This window comes from Chinchilla lanigera, unplaced genomic scaffold (genome assembly GCF_000276665.1).
Source record: "Chinchilla lanigera isolate Chin_1 unplaced genomic scaffold, ChiLan1.0 scaffold00045, whole genome shotgun sequence".
In the NCBI taxonomy this organism is placed as follows: domain Eukaryota; kingdom Metazoa; phylum Chordata; class Mammalia; order Rodentia; family Chinchillidae; genus Chinchilla; species Chinchilla lanigera.
In genome coordinates, this window is record NW_004955446.1 from 1074169 (window position 1) to 1098768 (window position 24600).

The following is a 24600-nucleotide window of genomic DNA, read 5'->3' on the forward strand; positions in this document are numbered from 1 at the left end:
GACACATGCCAGCAATCCCAGCATTTGGGAGACTGAGGCAGGAGGATCACCTTGAGTTCAAGGCCAGCCTGGACTACATAGCAAGACCCTATCTCACAAAACAAAAAGCAAGCAAACAAAAATTATGAAATACATGGAGGACTTTCTTTTGTGCAACAGTGGTTCCATTTTCCCCTCCAACAACACGCTCTTTATAATCAGAAAATAAGAGCTAGCTAATAAGCCCTGTCATATACTGCACCCTGTGTTCTTCTTGGATGCAGAAATGTGTGTCTTCCTTTTGAAGATAGCAGCTAAGTCTCAGAACCAACCTGAAGCAGGGAGATGCCTGATTTAATCCATCAATGAACTATGAGTGACTTTACCCTTCTGTTTTGCCCCCTCAATAACAGATATAATCCCCTGTGCCAAAGGATACAGGGGTGTTGATAAAACTGCTTACTTACTTTGTGTTTCTTGGAAATTTCTTTCAAGCTCATGGGACATGGTGTACAATGGAATATTACAGAATTTGAGGTGATAGTGAGTTAAGGCTATTATTTCTTACCTCTGATCCCTGTCACATTAGAGCCAAGAAGTTCAAATAAGTGCATTTCTCAAAAACATATGTTGCCTTATAACTATTATTGAAAAACGAAGAGAAGTTTAAATTAACAATGGCCATGCTGCTTAACTACTCAACAGCGTCACTGAACTACTGAGCAGCAGCGTTAATATAGTCAGCATGAGTTATGGTTGTGGTTACAGCTGAAACTCCTTCGTACCCACAGAAATTTAACTTACTACTTGACATTAAAAAAATGTAGTTAGAAAAAAAGCTTGCACAAAGACCACTGAGTGAGCTTAATATTTCTAATTAAAATAAATAAATCCTCAAGTCTTTAATTATGACCCATTTAGGTAAGAGACTTTCAACACATACTTTCTGCTAAATCCCACTGAAAGAACAGAATTTTCCATCACTCAGTCCTGTCTCCATGCAAACACACAGCTGCTACAGATTCTTTTTTTCCTATCTACCCAACTGGGGGGGTGGGGGGTGGGGATCAAGTTATTCCCATTTTTAAATGTTTAATATGTACAGTAAATAAAAACCCACCAAGGATTGGTGGTTAACAGAGTTTTGGTCTGCCTTGGGTAAGCACATATTGTTGCTTATATGTATCTGTCAAATCTGCAAGAATTTAATCTCAGTAGAGAATATAATTAATGCAGCCACAGAACACTCTAAATTAATGCTTTAATTTAAACTACAGCTGTTTAATCTTCTCATTGTAAGAGACCAGAATATCTAATGCTTGAGTTGAGGAGCAGGAAGTAAACAAGGGTAAAGAGAGGAAACTGAAGTTACTCAATTGTCCATGAAGCTTAAGGAACCATTTTATATAGTTTCAATTAAGCAGTCCTTTGTCGCCCTGATCCATCTGATTGTGCAACAGCAGACTACTCAGAATCTGGATCCCAAAAGGACTCTGATTCCCCCGGAGGCACCGAAGTTACTAGAGAGCCCGTAGTAGGCGGAAGCCCCAGCTCGGGGCTCATCTGGAGGCTACGTGGTTTCTGTTTGCTTCTTTGTTTTGGTTAGCACCCAGAAATGCTGCCGGAAAAGGAAGGCTGAACAGCATAAACCTATTTGCCGCAGTTGGTTCACATATTCCCTCAGTAACCATTTTATGGAGAAAGGTATAATTATTAGTACAAATTCCTAGTGGGGCCCTGGGCTACCTCTGTCCTCCTCTATAAACTGAAATCTGATTTCTGCAAACATGTTTGCTACAAATTATGGGACTGCTTGGGCTCCAAAATGAAACGGTTCATTCAGCCACAGCTGTGGTAGAACAGAACTTTCAGCTTCTAACCCCGCCCTCTTTTAATTCACTGCAATTTCCCTTGAAGAATTTTCTAGGTTATGACCTCCAATGATGGTTCTTCCCAGAGCTGAATTTTCTCTGAGGAAAATCCTCTCATCTAGCAGTTCATAGGCGAGGACACTTTCTTTTTTTTTTTTTTTAAACAGGAAACAGAACTTCAAAACTGTTCAAAGTTTTATGTGTCTCATCACAGACACACGACAAACTTTTCTTAATCACAATTACACTTGAGCAGTTAAGTGAGGCTAGTAGGTTTTAACATGCCCATCAGAGAGGTCCAAAAAATAACGACTGTCCAGCTACCAAGAACAGAAATACATGTTTTACACATAACCAGGAAAGAATCAAAACGGGCCTTGCTCTTTCATCATGGCCTTTTGCAAAAATTGCGACAGCGGACCAGTGGGAATTCTGGCAGGAAAAGAATCCCATCAGAGACTGGCTTTTTGTTTAAAAAAGAAAGAAGTCTTGCTTATGCAGAAAATTCTTGCTTTTTTCCATTATGTGGTGTCTGGGGGAGGGTGGGAAGGGGAAGGCTTCTTTCTATATCTGTAGAGCACTGTAATTTACAATGACTCATGCACAATATACATGAAAATGTTAACTCTCGGGCACGGGTCAGCAAATTTTATTCCCACTTAGGTCTAGTTTTCTCAGGCAGACCTGACTAAACCTAAACCAGTGGTTTTCCCCTGGAGACACACTCTCCAACCTACCCAGAAACTGAGGGCCAAGTCTGCAACATGGCAAGCTCTCGAAGGAGACCTCTACATGGAGAAATGCTTGGCAACCCCTTCAACTTGGGAGACAGATCTTGGTCCGTCCACTGGACCCAGCACACCCAGTGGTGAATTTTTCCCTAATCACAGCTGTCAGGGATACCCTAACTCCTAAGAAGAATGGAACCACCTATCTTGGTGCCCAGTCTATATACTCCTCTCTTTTCTCATCTCCCTGCCTCCTGGAAGTAATGCTTCAAATAAGATCATTAAATCCATCTCGAGCACTTCATGGAACCACCCAAAAGCTAGGATCTTTCTTCTGGCTTCATGCACTGACCATGATGTGAACGGAAATCTGACCACTGTTTTTTTCTGATGCAAGACTTAACTTGAGGCCACATGAAAAAATTCACACCCTGACCTCGGGTCAAGTCCCAGCGCTCAAAGTAAGAGCTGTTCTTTTCTGCAAGAAAAGATTCAGCTTTTGCCTAACTAATCAAATAAAACACAAACATTTTTCTAGATAGGAGTTTCTACAAAGGAGCCTGAATCTAGGTTTAGAAACTAAGAATATACTAGGAGCACAACAGTTTTGCCTAACTGAAATGGGGCCATTACTTTGACCGACAGTATTTCATATACCTCTCTATTATAACCATGCATTGGTAGAAGATGATGCATTTTGTACAAATCACCTCATGTAAGTCTCTGGTACAAATCACCTCAACTACATGATTTTCACAGAAATAAAACATTGGCCAATCAAGGACTTTTACTATCCATACTCATGAGATTTGAACGTCAGTTGCAGAACAATGGGAATACATGCAAAAATTCCATAAAAGTGGGATTATATTTACAAGTCTACAATGTAAATGTCACTACCTCTTGAAACCTTGTCACTACCTCTTGAAACCTTGTTAGTAATGCTGGAGGTTCCTGTCCTCCTGCCTCCTGTGCTTTTTTGGAGTTGGGTGCTAGGGTTTGAACCCAGGAAACACTGAGCTCCATCTCCAGCCCTTTAAAATTTTTTTTTCTCAAGCCAAAGTGTTGCTAAATTTGCTGAGACTGCCCTCAAGCTTGCAATCCTCCTGTCTCAGCCTCCCAAGTGACCGTGATTACAAGCATGTGCCATCACACCTAGCCCTGTCAGCACACATCCAGAAATGAGTTTGCTGTAAAGAACTGCTCTCTGCCAGCTGCCAGTGTTTGACTCTGCACCAATTTCTTTTTCTTTCTATTCTTCCACTAGTAAACAGGTCTAAGTGAGATTAAAATAGGGCACAGAGCACATACTCAGTACATGTGAGTACAGTGCAATGTTTAAGAAGTTTCACACTTTCAGTTTCAGAGATGAAATGTTTCCTCTTACCTGTATTTAGGAAAAGGGAAAGGTAGCATCTAGATGTAATGAACTGCAAACAAAAATGGGGGCTGACCCTGCATGTACAATCTTTTCAGCCAATCAAAAAATTCGTGTAATTATTCAACTACATGGCCATAAACAAAAGGTACAGAATGAGATAACAAAATTAATCAGAATCTGCACTGCCATTGCTGAGAGGATTTAATATTAACTCTCCTCTTTTAAACTCTTATAAACAAAGATTTTTCTGCCCTCATGTTAAAAGGCTTTAATTACTGTAACTGTTAACCACCCTCATTTCCTTCTCTTAGGAAATTATACATTAAATGGGAGACAACAAACTCTGGAGGTTACTAACTATATTTGCTACAATATAAAATTTACAATACTCCACAATGTGGACTAAACATAATATTTAATGCAGATAAAAGACAGTCCCTTAGCACCCGCTGAATCAAGACACTCCTACCATTAGCTGAGCAAGACGTTCACCTAGATTTTAAATGGAATTTAGAAAACAGAATGAGTTGGGGTTATCTGAGAAGTAGGGAGGGACGTATTTTTGCATTTTGGAAAAAGATCACTGTGAAACTGACTCGATCCTCCCACTAGAATACATGAAAGGCAGCTAGTCCACCGCTAGATTATAACAAAATGAGGGAGGGAGGGAAGGAAGAAAGAGAGATGGAGGAAAGGTTGACTGGCAATCTTTGTTAATGAAAATAAATTACTCAAAATTTTAACATCTAGGCTTAGGAATTAATTTTGGAATTGACGAAAAGAAGTTAAGTGAGTAAAAGAAGTTGATTGATAACAGTTCACTTATTTAACCAAGACGTGACAGGCAAAGAGGTCTCACGTTGGCTACACAGACCACGGAAACTGGTAACGGAAAACAAAGTAAGCATTTTTTTCACTTTCATGAAATTTTTCCCTAACAAGGGCCAAACTTAGCTGATTCCAATCACAGAAGAACTGGAGCTGAGGTCTGACAGAAACTAGAGATGTGGCTAAAAATCCCCTACATTTTAGGCTCTGGAATGTTTATTAAACCTTCTTTACATGTAAAAGCTGACCCAGTTCCCTGAGTTTCCCTTTAGGGAAAGATCAGACCACAAGTGACAGTTATAGTCTAACTGTGTGAACCCCACAAATGAAGGCCAGTAAGTAGCAGTTAGAGCTGGCTCTCAATCCTATTACCCCCTCTTTCCAAGTATCAGTAAGCACAATTATGAAGGTGCATCAGAATAATTAACCTAATAACAGCTTTTATGTACTGCCTTATATACTGTCCTATCAGATATATTTATGCATGTGACATTTCATTTACATTCATGCACAATGATATGTAAGTACTAATTCACATGTTATAGACAGACGCATAATTAAATCTGTAATATTATCTACAACTTGAGAAGCACTAGCCATGCAAGGGCTAAGTTCACGGTTAATATTTTAATTTAAGACCCAGAGGTTCCAGCATACACAGGGAATAAAATGTCCTTTGAAATAGACCATCTCTTCCCCACCTGTTAGATGTCCCTTTATAAGGGACCACTTTGTCATTGAGTATCACATCAGGGGTCACTGCAGAGCCAGGGGTAATCTGCCTTTCGCTCCAGGACACCCCCAGCTGATGAGAACTCTGGTCTCACAGGGCGTGACCCGAGCATTTGCCAACCCTCTCGGGGTGCAGCACTGGATTCTCGGATGCCCTGCTGGGTTCCAACCCAGCTGCACCGTGCTGCTCAATTAGAAGGCTCATTATGTTCTCAAGTCACCTTTTCTGCTCAGAACTCTACTGCAGTTAATCGGCTTGTCTTTCCACATTTATTGCTACAAAGAAGGAAGACAATGTTGTCCTCTGGTAGCAAACATGTTGCCAAATAGTATGACAAGGAACTCGAATATTTTTCTAATTAAAAAAAATATCAAAAATATATCAAGTGGCCTTTCATTGATTTCACATTTAGAAAATGTAGAGGTAGCTTTCAAGTCTGCACACAGGCATGAATGTTTATTTTATTTCACTTGACCTGAGTTCCTGTTCACCAGCACTTGTAATTCTCCCGTTAGACCTTCTGCGTATCCTCTCCCCTCATTTTAAATATTTCTTTGGGTTGTGGAAGAACTGTATCTTCTCTTATCTCTTACAACACAGATTTTAGTTTTAGCTGTGTCTGCTGTGGATTTTAATGTGCTGTTACAGTTTTACTTACTTCAATCGATGTAATCTTCCCCTGTCTGGATGGAGCAAACATTTGCAGTAGGCTCAGTTAGGTTTTTCCTGTTTTCTAATCACTAAACAAGGAGACATCTTGAAGTCACCAAGGTGTTTGCTCTGAAGTGAACAGTTCCTGGGCAATTCTCAAAGTGTTTTTCATTCTGATGTTATTTTTACTGGCCTAAGGATAAATCTTTCCCTGCCTTCACTGCCTGACTTTCTGACGGTTGATGACCAAGAGTCTAGGACAGTGAAACCCTCAGTCAACACACATTTTTCTACCCGGGCCCTTTCCCCACACTTCTCTTCGGTGGAGTAAGAGATCCTCAGGCTCTGGCAGTACTAGCCCCTACTCCACCCTCCCATCTCAGCCTGCCTATTTTGAGTTGTGACCTCCCAAATAGCAAGGGCTGCTAGGGAGATAAGGAAGAAAAAAAATGTCCTGGGCTAGTTGCCTAAACTCTCTTTGAATTATGGGCAGACAGTCAGGGAGGTGTTGGCTTTGCCTATTTTTAGGTGGTCAAAACTTTTTCTATTGTATCTTTAAACCCAAGTCCATTTAGTTTACAGTAGACATTGCTGCCAGCTAGTTCTAGTTTTTACAAGCATTGAAAATGCGTTTTCCCCCTGGCTTCCTAAGGACTGCAATAGGAAGAGGCTCTTAGGGACTTTAAAAGGCTCAGTCAGGGACTACCAGCCAGGGGTCTTATAAGCCAGGAACTAAGAAACTTTCTCAACTAAAACAATAAGAAAGAATAAAAGCATCCAAGAAGCTTCACTGGTGCTCACTGGCCACCTTTGGGACTTTCTCTGTGCAATGTTACATTGTGCTTTTCAGCACCCAACAACACAATTCACCTGTGCCCTTCAAGTGCCCTCGGCCATCCTTTTGTCCTTGGAAGTCAGGTAACAGAAGCACAGTGTTTATGTTATAAACTTGGCAGCCACTGACTTGCCTGAGAAATGAGATTTGAATTTCAAAGGAATTTTTAGTAATTAGCTCAGTCTTTTAAAATGGCATTTACTGCTAACTTTGACATAGCTCAGGTAGGAGACTTCACATTCATCTGAATCAACTTGAGATTTCTTAGACATTTCCAGCGGTTGTTATGCACATGGCAAAACACAACTCCTATGCTGGAAATCCCCAGGGATTTGGCTTTTAAGTGGATAATAATCACCTCACGCTCCATTTTAATCAAAAGGATATGAGATAGAAATAAGAAAATTTGAAACTCACTGAAACATCTGAAGCAGACATTAAACTTTTTCAAAACCAACAGAAATGGAAGGTAAATCTATTTACAGTACTACATAACTTTCAAATTACCTGCTTGAGGTATATTTTCAAACTGAGAAAAACTGCAGACATACACCTATTCAAACTTTTGTTTTCATCATCTTACTAGTCTCTGTAATTCACCCCTTTAATATGCAGTACTTACCAGACGTAAGAAAATGTAAATTATAAAGTGAAGGTAGATTTTTTTGTAGCTGTATGAATGGAATAGCTGATGAATTTAACAGCTAAAACAGATAACCTAAGACCAACCAAGAAACAGAATTCAATTATTGATAGCTTCATAAAGAACTGCTTAACAAAACCCACAGGTCTGTGACTGGCTGCCCTGCCTGGAGAGTTCATAAACGCCATGAATGCTCTGTCACTATGGAGTTCCTTTTCTTTTTAAATATTTACACAATAATCTAAGCTTCTTAGTCCCAAAATGGTTGTAATGTGCCACCTTTGTAGGGTGATTGTGAGGATCATATGAAAAATGGTTATAAAATGCCTAGCAGAATGCTACACAAACAGTTAAGTCTGCCAATTTTTAAGATTCAACTTAGAAAAGACATTTTTAGCCATTAGGTATTTTTATGGGGAAGTTGGGAATATTAACTGCAATAAATACATACTTTGATGTGTTCTAACTAAATTCATTACATCTCACTCCTTGGTATTCAGTGGAGATTTAAGATTATCAGCAATAAAATCATAGTTATCTATTCTCTTTAAATGCTTTTTCTTCAAAGGCCAGGAAAAACAAACACTACTTAAAATTATAACAATAATGATGCATATATTCAACTATAGTTTTATAATTAGGACACGGGGATAGAAAAAGGTAATTTAAATAAACTTAACTGATAAAGAAGCAACAGTTTTAAACATTAAAAATTATTTTGAAACATAAGGTAAAAATAAAATCAGGAGTATCAATTCAGATTCGTAATAGTTAAAAAAGTTACTGTCTTATTACAAGACCTAGTACAGTTCCACAAATTGGTAACCTAGTAATACTTGTAAGCAATAGTAAAAACTACATTTTACCAAAACCCAACCATCTTAACTTGTGCCTCTGCATAAATCTCACTACATTCCCTTCTTGACACAACAGGCTTATGGGTTGCATTACTGGGCCAACACTACCATTTGACCACTGACAACTTCCACTTTTCTGAGTTTTATTTCTCTAACAATTCTTATGCGCAGGAACAGGGAAATTAAAACAAAACAAAACTGGCCAAAACTCAGATGCTAAAACTAGAGATAGTATCTAGTTTTCCAATTAGAGAACACTGGCATTGGAATAGCTAAAAAAATTTACAGGAAGCAAAGCAGGGTGGAATTTCTGACTCAAATAATATATCACAAAAATTTGTATTTCACCTGTGCCTGTGTTTTTTCCTATTTTGAATATTCTATTTGATCAAACAATTACGAATGGTCACTGGCAATATACTGTAATCAATTCACCATCACAACTTCAATATGCATCAAACTGGGACAGCACAGAATAATCTATAGGCACTGCACAATGCAAGCTACCAATCGAGAATAGATAAGTAGATAAGACAAACGCCTCTAACGAAAAACAGTACAGAGAAGGTACTCCTCCTCAAAATGACAGCCAAACTTTTGGAGGCATAAAGCCACTGGGAAAAAGTTCTGCATACATAATTAAACAGAAAAATCTGTTGCTTGTTTTGTTTTAAACTGCAGTTATATTTTAACAATGCATACTGTTATATATTGTATCACAATGTATGTTATTTACTGTATCACAATGTTAACTGCGGTTATAGTTTAACTATGTACACAGTGCTGTACAATGTATCACAATGTATGTTTTATTTCTAATTCCCACTAGTTTAACAATGTATACTGTGATGCACGGCATCACAGTATATGTTTTGTCTATAATTACAAAATTACAATGTATACAATGTTAGATATATCATAATGTATGTTGTATCTTTAATTACAAAGTTATATTTTAACAAGGTTTTTACTTATATCATAGTCCTCTACATAAAGTGACAAGTATGAATAACAGAAAGTATTTTCTCATTATATTTTGTAAACTCTTTGACATTTGAGGAAAGTTATATCCAATAATTGAAATAAAGTCAATATCTAGTCACTTTGACTAGCTCTATTTGATTATTCTTATCAAAAGCCTAAAGATCATTGTGGTATAAAATGCTATTAATTTAATCAAGACTTCAAAACATTAACATATAATACATCACACAATTGTGCTTCTCATTTCTAGCTCACGCTAGGTTATTTTCTTTTTTTTGATGTTTTTTTCCGGGAACGGGAATCGAACTCACGACCTTGCGCTTGCCAGCCAGGCGCTGTGCCACTGAGCTAAATCCCCAGCCCCTAGGTTATTTTCTTAGTTCAGTCTTCATTCTTTCTCATAGAAATGTGCTTGAAACAAAGATAAACTTACATACAATAGCCGGCTGTACTGCTAAAATTCCTACCATTTCTAACCAAAATATGAATATGCAGACAGCATTCTGTAGCCAGCATTCTTTTTTGCCACAGGTACAAAATTATCCCTTTTTTGATGCTACTTAGCACATGCAAGTCAGCATTTGCTTGCTGAATTTCAGAATTTCTAATGTTTACTTTTTCAAACTTACACTTGCTGATGAAGTGCTTACTAATCAGAATTACTACTGTTTTAGACAAAAATATATTCACCTATAAATCAGTAGACACAAAATTAATAAAAAAAAATCAGTTGGTAACTAAGTTTAAAGAGAAATACCTTTAGCCTTGAGGGTTCTGCATTTTTGACAAAGAAAATTTTATTATATGATCATCTTGGTTGCAAGTAAACAAAACAGGCTCCCCCTCGTAAATAACTTCTGCAGAGATCTGAGGGCTTTATTCCAACTGCATTCATACGCATATTGGACTCTTTTATCCATTTTGGGGAAAAAAAAAAAAAAAAAAATGTCTCAAGTCAGAAGACTAAACAAAAGCAGGTGAACGCAGCAGTTTGCCTGAATTTTGAAGGATGTGTTCCAAGATCCTTCCCGGTAGATGCTGGAAGCCACCCGTAGTACCAAACCCTGTAGTTCCTATTTTCTTGCTCTGCACACATACCTGTGATTACAGACTAATTTATAAAGTAGGCACAGTAAGACAGTAAACAAAAGAAAACTTGTAATAAAAGAGAATATTACAATATACTTTAATAAGGGTTATGTGAATGTGGTTTCTCACTCTCAATGTACAGGAAGATTTTCAGGCCTCAAATGACCTCCTGTAACTGAAAGATGAAAAGCAAAGGCCTGGATGAGAGGGAGCTGCCGCGGAGCACTGAAGAAAACACAACTTCCCCTACTTCGCTCTGTGATTCTAAAGGACACAGGTCACTGTAATCTGGCAAAAAGCTTCTCCTCCAATGATGTCATACTGAACTTCAGTCACCACTGCTGCAGGAAAGAGAATCAGGTCCTTCCCTTCAAGTAATAGCCTGGGGGAGGAGGGAGGCTCCCGGAATACCCAGGGCACTCGCACTCACCGGAAGGCCTCTGCACCTCTGCCTGTAAATTCCTCAGGTGGCTCAGTCAGCTCTGAGAGCACCCACCCGCTGTACAGGGCTTTAAAGGTGAAAATCCATTTTTCTCGTCAATTTCCTTTTCAAATAACTGTGGATACACAAATTATTAATTACAGCTACTTCCCTGACTTGTATGCAATTTCTGGGGAAACCAAATTACTAAATTTTGAGTAAATAGGAGAAGTGTTTTAACACATCAAGAATTTAGTAACAAGAATGTGGGCATGGGTAATCTCATGAGGAAACACTGCTGGAACATGTAATGTAATACAGTATACAAGCTGTGATCACAAAAGAGGAAGTTAGGCTCATCTGGTTTTACCAAAAACAATGATCACATCTGGTTTTTCCACATTTATTCTTTCAATCGATTATTTTGTTATCTTTTAGAAATATATATTTTACTTTCTACCAAAACTCAGAAAGCCTCAGTAAAACCTTCCACAGCATCCTGCTGGCTTTTGTGGTCAGTGAGAAGTTAAGAAACAGGGCTCAAGAGTCCTATTTTCAAAGTCCTCTTATACTGCACAGCTTTATTTCCAAGAACAGAGTTCAAGGAAGGAAAGAAGGTTCTCTTATATGCGGAGAAACCTCTCAGATAGTCTACTTCTGGCCAGAGGCTAATGTTAACTTCCTTTTAAAACAGAAGGGTAAAGCCGGGCACAATGGCACATGCCTGTAATCCCAGCACTTAGAAGGCTGAGGCAGGAGGATCACCTAGAGCTCAAGGCCAGCCTGGGGTACAAAGTGAGTTCAAGGCCATCCTGAACTGCATAGTGAGATCACCTCAGAAAGGACAAAAACAACAACAAAAAACAAACACACACACACATAAATTTGAAGGTACCAGGGTGTGACAGTGCACACTTGCAATCCCAGCTACCAGGGGCTGAATTAAGAGGATAATTTGAGCCCAAGAGTTCAAGACCAGTGTGGCAATAAAGGAAGACTGTCTCAAAGGAGAGATAGGGGTTACTAAGGCTTAGCAGCACACAGGGAAACAAAGCTTGCAGACTAGTCTGAGCACCCTCTGAGCTTCTGCCCATTAGTGTGTGGGGTGTGCGTGTGCATGTGCGTGTATGTCCGCAGGAGAGAACCGCATGTACTTCTTAGACCTTGGGGGTTAAGCTTCAAAATGCAAGACAGAAAGACACAAAGAGCAGCCTAAGTCAGGTGGAAGAGTAAAAAGGAAAGAAACAAAAAAGGACAAAAGGGCTTAATTACGTAAGAGAAGAAAAGAATGCTCCTTTCTCCCACCACATAATTTTACACTGCAAAACTTTTCACATGAAAATGCACGCAGGCAGGGGGAAAAAAAAGCCCTGAGCCTACAAATTCTAATGCACACAATTTGTCCTTTCGATGAGTGATTGCCCCATTACTTTAAAAAGGGACGAGTGGGAGCTACGGAATTCTCACTTCACATTAAGGCTTAGCGTGATCCTCTCCGCCTGGGCCCTACACTACCTTCACGACCTTTCTGTTAGTCCCAATTTCTCATTTATTCTCAGGCTTTCTTTTTAAAGTATTTTTCATGCACTTTATTATGGATCTCTTCCTTGAATTCTGCTAAAATTTTCCATTTTACTTTATCTTTCCATGTACTAAGAAGAAAAATGAACAGCTTGTAAAAAAATCTCAACTGTCACATTACATGAGAAAGAAAGCACTGTAAAATAATTGAGCACGGCAAAAGAGAAAATCACTTTTCCCACAGACTCTCCTGAATATTATATACTAGTAAACTTATACCTGATGGCAGCTATCAAATGCAATTTTTGTTTAGAAACTATTTTTATAAAATCTTTTGTCATAATCTTGACAAGATACTCTTACTACACCTTTTAATAATCTTCTCTAATTCAACCGAGATAGTTTTATGATTCAGCAACCCTTTGTATTTGGAGACAAATTAAGGCATTTTTCCTTTGAATGAAGCTATTTAAGGAAATTGTTCTAACTTTTAAAAAAGCCAAATGACAAGTGTATAATTTGGTGAAGAAAAGTTCTGTGTTTATACTCAATCTGCTAAGTGAAATGATACAAGAATGCAAAATTACACATTTAGGTGCAGACTCAAGGTTTTTTGATTCACCTGTAGAGAAAGAACTTGCTTTTTAACTATTGTATAGCAAAAGTTATCAGTAGACTTGAGTAATTATAAAATATAATACAACACTTTTGGATCTAGTAGGGGAGAAAAAGGGCTTCTCTTCAAGTGTATTTTTAGTAAATTCCTTCACCTTCCCATAATGGTCTCAACCCTACTTCCAATGTCGAAAGGCAGCTCCTGTCCCTGCATTCTGTTCTTATTCATTCGTGTCAGTATAAGCCAGCATCAAAGATATACAATACCAGCAGTTTCAGAATTGCTTCCAGAAATCTTCGGCAATACTGAATCAGGTCTGCTCAATACCTAACCCCTGCAAGTTAGTTCCACCTGTTTTAAATGCAAGTTCCCATTCCTTTCTCCATCTCTGAAGAAAAAAGGCCACTCGAGAAAAAAAAGCTGTAGATTTTCTAGTGGGAAGGCCGGAATTTGACAAAGGTGATGAGGGCAAGGCCAAGCATAATTCTTGTCTCAGTGGGAGACTGAGCAGAAGAAAATCCTTACACAAAGAGCTACGTGCTGAGCCCCAATGTGGACATTTGCAGCGCACAGTGACACTGAGTAGAGGAGGTTTCTGCAGAAGAAAAGGATTCAGGGAACTTTGTTTTCCACTCACGAGGACCAAGTAGACCCTAGGTATTAATGCTACAAATGACAATGCTGCAACAGAAGAGAAAGCCCCTTGTTTCTGTGCTAACTCCAGGGCTGCATTTTAGTGTAAGCCGCAGTGATCCTGGAGAGGAAACCAAGAGACAGACAACAGCTCACAAAAACAGTGACTTCTCCCGAGTTCTGTGGTTGTTTTATTACACTCTACATTTTCCCACCCAAACTATTTACTACATACACTTACATTAGACTTACCCTATACTTCCCCAAAGTGATAATTTAGATATATCAATTACAAAAATAAGAATGCAACAGGCATTTAATTCAGTGGCAACTGTAATAACAGTTCTCAAGATACTCACTAAAAAGGTTCTCAGATACCATCTCCTTAGTTTTATAGAAACTTAAAACTCCACAAACTTTTAGCTGTGTAATGATCGACCCAGGTTTTATTCACCTTATGTATTAATTCAGGTAAGGCTGCCCACACAACTTCTGCCTAGAGCAGAGCAGCCCAGCCCAAACCTTTACAAAGAAGGAAGGAAGGAAGGAAGGAAGGAAGGAAGGAAGGAAGGAAAGAAGGGGAAAGAAAAAAAGAAAGAAAGAAATCATTCAGTAATCCTTCATCAGTGCTGACCTTGTTGTTCAATGTCTGCTTCAGTTTTTGAAGAACCTGGTGCAACAGGAAGGGGTCGAGGTGGCCTGGGCTTTGGAGTGGGAGGTGAGATTTTTTTCCTTCCAATATACTCAACGTAAGTTCCCGGGAAGTCCCCCCTCTCCCCGGTGGTTTCATTATAGCCATTTAACCAGCCAATTTCTTCTGGCCGGGCTTCCTGTCCATCACTGAATCCAAGCGCAACCAAGGACCCTTTGTTCACAGTCAGTATGTCCCCCAGGTGGAGGTCGATATCTTCTTCCCTCTCCTTCTTATAGTCGTACAGCGCTCTGTACTGGTAGCCCTCGGCACTCATGCTTGCAGAGGGCACCCCGCAATGGATGAGTCTGGTGGCACACTGCAGTCTAAGTTTGCGTTTGGACAGAACAGGAGTTCGGAGAGTGTGTTAAAATTCCCACTAGGTGTCCGGCAGAGGACAAGGGGCCACTCTCCGAAGGTTTAAGAGGAGAGCTCACTGGCCATCCGGCTGTCCATCTGTCCTCCATCAATGGCGTGGCTGCAGACGGTCTCTGCTTCTGTGTGCCACAGGTCCCTCTGGCTTCCTTCTCAGCAACTTGTCAGCACGCTGACTCCAGGCTGCCTCTCACGGCGAGGCCCAATCCTCTCTGACGTTCTTGTCACACTGTCCATCTGTCATCCGATTTTACAGTTGCACTCCACACTCAAGCTTCACCTAGCAAGGGAAAAACAAGACTTATGAATGAACATCACACTTCGCCATCTGCGTGAATCTGAATTTCTACTTCCATTCACCGAGTATTTAATCAATTTGGCAGACACACATGGGACAGTGCGTGGCCCCGTGAGAGTACATGACGAAGATGAGTAAGACGGTCCTTGCCTTCTAAGAACACAGGGCAGGGAGGGGAGGAGGGGCACTGGCATGTGGCAATGTCTCAAAGATAAGACTAGTACACAAGGAACCAAAACATTAGGTCAGTGCTGTAACAGGCACACACTAAATGCTCGGGCGATCAGCTGAGGGAGAGGTCACATCAAGCTGCAGGTATCTGAAGACAGAATGGAATGTGTAGTATGATCCTAGGTGCAGGAGTGAGTAAGCATGTGTCCTATTCTGGGAAGAGCTAGAACAGGCAGTCCTATCCATCTGAAGCCAAAGAGGGAAGAGCAGACCTGGGCTGGAAAGACAGGTAGGAGCCGTCTGACACCACGCATGCCCTTGAGAAGCGTGTGGGTGATCCAGTCCACAGTGGGGAGCTCTGGAAGGGCAGGGACAAAAGGGAGCACGGGACTGCAGCTGCACCTGAGGAATCTCGAGCTACAGAACCATGATGCGTGGGAGGGGCTGGTTTGGGGCAAGAACAGAGGTGAGGAACGTGGAGAGAAGTGTGTTGCGGCAATCTGGGCCAGCGGCCAAAGGGCATGAACCTGGGAGGCAATGGCGGTAGGAATGCAAAGGAAAGGGCTGAAGTAAGAGGCACTGTAGGGGAGGCTGAGTGGGAGGCGGCAAATGCTTAGATGTGGGGGGAGCAAAGGGTGTCTGACCCTGCGTTACTGGCAAGAATCTGATATCAATTCCAGGCAAAGGGAAGCCAGGAGACTCAATAAACTTACAAGGATGCAGGCATCCACCCGCTGGTGTGCTAGTGGCTGCTTAAAACCTGGGCGGTGATTTGGGACAAGGGACACAGAGATTTGGTAACGATCTACAAATAGAGCAAAGCTGAATTCAATGAAGTATAAAAGCCCATCAAATGAAAAAAAGTAAAGAACTCATCCAAGGATCACACATTCCAGTTTGATGAACCCAAATGAGAAAGTCATGGTTCAAAGGCGATGCTTCGTTCCAGAAACATGGAACAAGAGGGCGCAGGAGTGACAGCGAGGCCTAGGAGTAAGCCCCGCAGAAGCATCCACACGGGGGAGACTAAGTCAAGGCTAGAAAACGCGAAGCTCGGCTCACTGTGGAATCATCACTGATTTTTTAAGAAAGCAGAGGCTGGCAGCGAGGACAGTAACAAGATTTTCAGGAGTTAAGAAATCGGAGGAAGTAACTATGGTTGCTGTAGGGTACTCAATACTACCTTACTGGAGAGAGGATGGGTAAGGAAAGCATGTTTCTTGTTGTCTTTAAGCACACTGGAGGCACGGCATTCAGAGTGTCAAAGGCTGTCCAACAGAGTCGGGAAGTCCAAGTGTACGGCTGACAGGACAGTGCACGTGTGGACACACTTTGGATCCCATTCGCTTCCCACTGTTATCTTTATTATAAAGTGTAAAAGCAACCAAAAGGTGTCAGTTAAATTGGAAGCACAATAATGCAATAAAAACAACAGCCACACAACTTCAGGATGCTATGTCAAAGGGAGCTTTTACAAGTTTTGAAGAATGAAACACTTCAGGTTTCATATTATAGGCACTCTTCAGTGTAGGCAACAGAAGCCAAATTGAATCACAGACTAATTGTTATGTTGGCATTCAGAAGTGTAAAGTATTCAACTTTACATGGTTAAAACCTCTTAGCTGTAATACAATAACACTCTTAGGAGAGTTACATATTAAAAGGAGGCAAAAACAAACACTGGAAGTCGTTGTGTATCAAGAATATTAATTTGGGTACTCTACTTTGCATTCCAGTCATCAGAGAAAAAAAGTAATGCATCCAGTGAAGCATATGAAAAAAATAAGCTATATTATCTGTCTGAAGAAAGCCTCCCCTTCCGAAAGATCCAGAAGCAAATTAAATATTCCTTGCATAAATTCACACAAAAATGTAGAACTAGCAAATCTCATTTTTAGTACTAATGTACTCTGTATGAAAGAGACACAGAGCTCTAAAGAACACGGAAATTTACATATCCCTAAATGCTTGGAAACCAGGCAATATGCCTAAGAATAATTTAATTCTTCCAAATCTGCCTTCAAACTTTTGTTAGCTTTTCCTGGCAATGTATGACTTTTTGGAGAGGAAAACAAAAAAATCCTAAACCAGTAGTTGGACAGATCTGTATGCTAGCTTCTTCCTAGCACTTCCTCAATTTCAACCACTCAGTGGGCCAGTTTAGTGGGATTCTTAACAGAATGGGAAGTGTAATGATTCACCCCTGCCCAGTCCCCCAGAAACCATCAACTAAGCTCCTGCTCACAGTACACCTATGTAGCCATGCACATCCCTCACGAGGGGGCGCTGCAGTAAGAAAAAGCCCCAGGACTTCAAATTCAGCAAACCTGAAAACTATGCTTGAGTCTCTCTGGAGCTAAATCTGTACACAGGGCAAAAGAACCTGGAGACACCTAAACAGGCTCCACTCAAGAGACATCCCCACCAAACATGCAGAAACCTAGGAGTCTTTAAACCACTCTGCAGAAGAACATCACTTCTGTGTAAAAAAAACCCGGTGCAAAACTCTTGAGTCCTAGTCTGATACAAGAAGCCCAGATCTTCTTTGACTCTAGAACTGTACGCAGAACACACCATTTCTGCCTTCTGAGACTCCACAATCACAATCACCGCTAGGAAGATGGATGCAGACAGGGCAGGCTTACCAGTTCAAGGTCGGCCACCGATTCAGGGCAATGTTGTAAAAGACAAGCATTGATGAGTCATTTATTTGGGTGGGGACCTGATCACGTGGTGGTCTGGTACAGAGAGAACTTTGCTGGGTAGAGGAGGCAGGTCCCTCTACCTGACTGCACACAGTATACTTTCTCTTGGCTGCCACACCCATTCTAATGAGTGCCACTGTCATCATCAAATACTTATTGGACGTGGTGCGTATTAATATGGTGCACATTAACCCCATTAAAACCCCAAGATCATCATGCAAAGTGGCACTATCCCTATTCCCACTTTACATATGAGAACACTGTGGGACAGAAGTTTATCTTGGCCATTATCCTCAGCGATTAAGAGGTGGAACCTTAATCTAGACTTAAGCAGTATGGCTCCAGAACCCTCACTTTTACCACATCTGAACCTACTTGCTTAGGTAACCAAGGGCCACCTAGGTACTCCATGTCAGGGCTGTTAAAGACACAGAGTGCTTGCCTTGCCCAAGCTGGCCTCTCAGACTAACCTTAAACGTCTGCCTTTCTTCTCACACAGCTGCCTCACTGATAGTGTTTGGCTCTCTCACAAAAAAATAAAATAAAAAGCCATTATAACTCAGCAGAGGTCCCACCACATCTGAGACCCAGCAACACAGCCATGCAAAGTTTCTTCCAGAGAGACCCCATTAAAATGCATCCTTGCCCAGGAAGTCCATAAACTAGTAAATAAAAGAAGCCTTCTGGAAGGCTGCCCACTTCTCTCTGTAACCGTAGCTTCTGTCACTTGTATCCTCTTGGCATCTCTGTCTCCTGTCACTACCCTGTTTCCCCCCACTGCACAATTTTCAACAACTGCTCCTCCCTAGGGAGACATTTAAACATCAATCTCAAGTCACAGGATTGTCATATCTATGGGACTAGCAAGTTCTCTTCTCTCACCCTCAAATCGCCCCCAGAACAGTGCAAGACCCAGGTGCCTAAGGCACTGGACAGTACCTGTGTAAAACTCATCCATCTGGAGTCCGAGCTATCAGACTGACAGACACATCTCTGCCAGATTCACTACATTGTGCTCTATTCCCTTTGGTTGCTCACTCAACTATTTCCCCCCAGATCCAGCACACTAATTTACATAGCAAAGGTTTCTATATGTCAACAATATTTATTAAACACAACTTAGTATTTACAAATAACCAGGGCAGTTTTATGATGTAAGCTCCAACATGTTCACAAGTTACTGTAACATAAGGTATAAAGAAATCCTACGAACAAGTATCAAATTAACTAGCTCACAAAACATCATACGCAACAGTTTCCTCAAGGGGATTATTTTGCTCTTGTCTTTCGACCCTTTTAAGGTCTACCTGAAACCCCATGAACTGGAAGTACATTTTTCCCCATGCTAATATACTGCGCAATTCTTATTGTTTCTTTAAATTATTTCTGGCCAGACACAGTGGCACATGCCTATAATCCTGCACTCTGAGAGGCTGAATCAGGAGGATTACAAATTTGAGCCCAGAATGAGCAACTTAGTGAGATCGGTCTCAAAATTAAAAAAGGGCTGATACGTAGCTCAATGAGAAAACCCTGGGTTCAATCCCCAGTACTAGTGGGAAAAAAAAGTTTCTGACGCTTGACAAACAGCAATCTGTGACTGTTTAATGTACAACTGCTTGAAAGAGTTTTTCAGTTTAACTCTCTAACCTGCAGGCACATGGCAAAGGACCAAACAAAATTCTTCGAAAGGCCCTCTGATTTTATTGACCCACTTCATTACTCTTTTACAAAAGACGTGATTTTGAAAATTGGACGTGGAGCAGGAATAAAAGATATTTTCAGATCACATAAACTAAATGGAGAACAGTGTGTATCCTAGTCACGATTCTGTCCTGCAGTGCAAGTGGAGGTTAGTGCTGGGGGCCGCAGCAAGTGGGTCTTCTGTCGAGGTAAGGAGGGTGTGGAGAGTTGGTAACCACACAACCTTGTATCCCACCCCACACCCCAAATGTGCCAGCTCCAAGTCTAGGGCAAGCTCCCCACCTCGACTCACAGTCTCAACAAGAAATCATTATTGAAAAATCTTCCGACCTACCACATTTTTGGAAATCATACACACACAAAAAAACAAACTGAACAAAGTTAAACATGCTAGTATAAAGAGTTTTTGTACTTTCAATTTAAACTACCGTAATGGACACGGTGAATTTTATGGCATGTGAATTTCATCTAAATTAAAATTGAATGAAAGTAAGGGGCTCACCTGAAGATCAAAGTTATGAGCATCAAATCTCTCAATTCATTTTTTCAGCCAACTGCCTAAGGGGAGTGTGCAACCTGCTGCCCCGTCTGGGGCTGGGTAGCTAATGTAAGAGGGCATTGGAGACTGTGATCCCTGTCCACAGCCCTTTAGGGGCCTGCACTGTGAGCCCACTCTTCAGAAAGCCCTGTGATGGGCATCACTGAGCTCAAAGGAAGAGCAGAGAGTGACCCCCGCCCAGCTGCCAGCACCCCTGGGTCTCAGTGGTCATGGCAGAAAGGCTGAAAGAAAGCACAGTGTGACCAGCAAGGCTGAGGAACAGAGCACATCACCCACAGCAGGCCGCAAAGCCATCATCACAGCAGAGAGAGGCCAATCCGGTCACCACCGAAGGAGATGAGTAGAGAAGATGACCTGAAGTCCCCTGTCTTGTGGAAAACAATGCTACTCCTTAACATTCCTGGCAAGAAGGTCATATAACAGTTACAGACAGGCCGCTGTCCCATCAGTGCCTAGATATCTGACCTTGGGTAAGTCACTTAAACCTCTCAGCAGCACAGTTTTATCCCCTATGAGATACAACAAGCAAACTTACACCTCCCAGGGTCATCATGAAGATTAAAGGAAATTGCACAGGCAGAGTGCGTAGCTTGACAATAAAAGCCCAATATAATTAACAACTCGGAGGTCACTATGTGCCAGGCGCAGTTCTGAGGTGCACGTGTATCAATTCATTTTGTCCTTACACTCAAACTAGGCACAACCATCATCCTCATTTTGCAGATAAGCACAGAAGCAGAGAAAGGGCAGACAGTGTCCCTGAAGTTACACAGCAACCTGCAGCTATGGTATTACCACCACTATTAGTAATAACAGTATGAGTAGCACAGAATGTTGTTTACTGCCATTTATATGACTTGGATTTAAAATGCAAACAGATATCTGCCAGTTTTCTCTCGCACTGCCTCTGAAAGCTACACACAGCTCTCACTGATTCCTGAAGCTAGCTGAAATAAAACCTGCTGGAAGGAGACAGATAAAGGCCGCAGCTGACCTTTGCCCAAGGATTTCTCTCCTCACCTGAAGGTGATGGTGCTTTGGTGAGGTTGGGGCAAAGGAGACCTGTGAGGGGTCAGGGGCATGATATGTGCACAGGAGGGGGCAGCAGGTGGTAGAGTTAGGGAACAATACTGCTCCTCCACAGAGTTCGTGCACTACCTCAGAGAAAAAATGAACGGAGCAATACAGCGCCCCCAGGGACTGAAGGCAGATGTGTCCTCACTGGCCTGAGTCCTGGGCTGGGGCCAGTGGGGCATCTCAGAAGGAAGCCAAGGGGCAAAGCCGGGCAAAGCCAGCCAGCGCAGGGCATCTGAGTTTATCAGGCTACTTCCCCGCTGGTGGAGCCTCCACATACTCCAGCCAGACACCTTCAACTTCAATACTCTCTGGGGTGATCATTAACTTCAAAACTATTTTGACTACAGGTGCCTGTGGCTATGTATTTGATTTACTTTACAGAAAACAATGGTGGAAGAATAAAATCTACCAAGGTTTTGTTATGGTAGACTTTTTTTTTTTTTTTTTTTCTTCAGTAAAAGCTACACTACATTCATTCTACCCTTTCACAAAAAGATGGGGGGGGGCTAACATAAGTCAAACACACAAGTTTATAAGTAATGACATTGTTTATTTTCAGTTCTTTTGGCTTAGTGTACATGAAATGGCTTTTGATTGCTACTCTTACTTAGGTAAGTTATTTCAATAAGAGCATTGGCAGAATCTTCTCAAAGTGATCATTGTAGGGTGACGGTGGAAGAGCCTGGAAAAATATAACGAGTACAGTGATACAAACACTTTAAAAATTGGTTCCTGCACACTTATAATCCTAGCATTTGGGAGGCTGAGGTAGGAGAGCAGCTGTAAGTTTGCAGCCACCCTGGGCTACATAGTAAAAGTTCAAGGCCAGCCTGAACTTCACAGCAAGATCATGTCACAAAAGCACACACACACTAAAATTTACAACTTAGATTTTTAATAAAAAGCTGCAATATGATTTATGTCTCCTAAATTAAAATTGATAACCCTTTCCATGGATTGGCAACTTTCCAGCCTTGGAGGACTTCACTGGGATACTGGCTAAGGCCTTAAGCCCTGTGAGAGAGAGGTCTGTCTAAAACATTTAATAGATGGGTACTTAAGCTTTTCTCATTTCTGCTGCATTGTATGAACCTCAAACATCAGAGAATTAAAAGTAAAAACATGCAAACATTATCTCAGCTTGCTATATTGTACCTGTCTATTACATCAATTTTTTTTCCAGTCGGCTAACTCACAATGTCTTTATTCAATAAGGCACATTTTGCAAATCACAAAATGCAAACACAATAAAAGCTGAACTAGACTTGTTCCTATTTTAAGAACCACACAGACAATCTCTCAGAATGGATGCCTTTTTACAACACTCCCTTGAAATACCTGGGAAGAGAAAAAAAAGAACTTTCAATCAAATATCAACCTAAAAATTAGGGAAAAGTTACATTAAAGGGATGGCCAATACTTTTATTAACAGTATAAAGCTGGGCAAGTTGAATATAGATTTGCACTCAAGCTTCAAACCCTTCAGAAATCAGCTTAGGTGTAAGATGAAATTGACATTTCCAGAAGATAAATGACTACCTAGTCATCCCTGTCAATAACCAAAGCAATATTCTTGTGACTTACTGTGCCAATTGTGTTTCTCAAAACAAACTTTACAACACAAATGTGTTTTTTTAAAAAGCTGAAGAAAACAATATATTTAATCAGTAGGAAGTGAAATGCTTGTGTACATGAATTATACAGCACCACAGATACGAAGACAGTGCTGCTGCTATCAGCATTAAAAAAAATAAAACAGCTGATAACAATATGTACATTGTAGAGGTCTTGCGCAACTAAGAACAGGTCCCAAATTAAGAAGAGAGTTAAAAGTGAATGCACCCAACACGCTGAAAGCCAGGATCACATACATCAACCTTTCTTCCAAACATAAAAATCTACAGATTTCTATAAAAAAAGTAGTATGACCCTCCGGTGCCTACCTGCAACTGACACATCTAAGCTAAAGAAGTGGTCAGTGACAGTAGCCAGCACTTCTGCAAAGCTGGGAACCTCCCCAGTTGGCCTCTTCTATTTAAACTTTGCCTCCGCGCCAAAAGAAAAATTTTACAGCTTAAAAAAATCACTAGCAATTCTTTACAGTGAGCAAAACACTTGTAGCTCAAAGTTTATGCAATTTTGATACCTAAGAAAGCTATGGTCTGCTTGCTTTTCAGTGGTTTATTTCAAGAACAATCTGTCGAAAAGGTGCTGGTGCTTTTCCTGTGCTGAAGTCACCAAATTCCTGATTTATACCTGAACATCTATCACCCTGAGAGCCTGTCTCAGAAATGAACCTGTCCGCCTACTCCAATCTTTCCTAGCTAATAACCATCTTTAAAGTTGCCAAAACCTAGCAGAAGCTAATGAAATATTAAAATGTAATTGCACAGAAAGCCTAGGTCAAAAAGCTTTGTGAATATCCCGCCTAACAACTAAAACTTGAAACTCGTCACACTGAAATGACAATCTCGAGCTGCATTCAAAACCTGGAACTGCTTTACCCATTCCTACTTCGCACGGACTGACAAAGAGGAAAAGAACGGGGTGGGGGGTGCACCCTGAAGTCCCAAAACCCCAAGTAAAGAGTAAACTCGCTCTCGGACGCTAAGAGCGCCGCAGCTCCTCCAGGAATAACCGTCCCGGTCTTCACAGCGCCCGAGGCAGAATCCCCCAAAATCCGGTTCCTACACATCCTGCATTCAACATGTAACAGCCATTCCGCTCACATGCTTGCGTTTTTATGCTCGAATTCTGGTTCTCAAAATACAATTCTGCAAGCGGGTACCTGGCTCTCTTTGTCTCGCGATCTGCGGGGCAGTTTCTGCCTTGGGAAGTGACTGCAGGAGCTGTGGCTCCCACCCGCCCACCCCCAGCCCTGATATTTCAGCTCCGGCTCGCTCGCTCGCTCGCTCTCCCCAGCCGGCTCCATATTGCTGGGCAGGTCCCTCCAGTCTCGCCCTGAGACGCAAAACGCTGGGTTTCCGGGAGAGGCCGAGACCCCACTAAGGGTGCCTCCGACAACCTGCCCCACGCTACGCGCAGAGTCCGGCCCCCGCGACCGCCCGCCCGAGGCGCACTTCCCCCACCCCGGAAGAGGAGGGCAGCCAACTTCGGAGGGCGGGGGCCGGGCGCGCTCGGGGACCTCGGGGACCCCGCCTGCCTGCCCGGGGCCACGACCCCGGCTGCAGCTGGAGGCTGCGGGGGAAGGGAACGCTGCTCTGCGCGGACCCGGCACGGCCGAGGCGCC

General features: G+C 41.6%; 1 protein-coding gene across 1 annotated transcript in view; it reads right to left on the bottom strand.

Moving 5' to 3' along the window:
• Nucleotides 1-24159, bottom strand: part of Pik3r1 (phosphoinositide-3-kinase, regulatory subunit 1 (alpha)) — a 77621-nt gene extending 53462 nt beyond the window's left edge. Inside the window, exons 1-2 of the mRNA XM_005392596.2 lie at nt 24139-24159; nt 14405-15116 (exon numbers count right to left, since the gene is read on the bottom strand). Of these exons, the coding sequence (XP_005392653.1) occupies nt 14405-14738 (334 nt within the window). The 5' untranslated portion in view covers nt 14739-15116; nt 24139-24159. The remainder of the gene's footprint in view (nt 1-14404; nt 15117-24138) is intronic.
• Nucleotides 24160-24600: the final 441 nt, after the last annotated feature.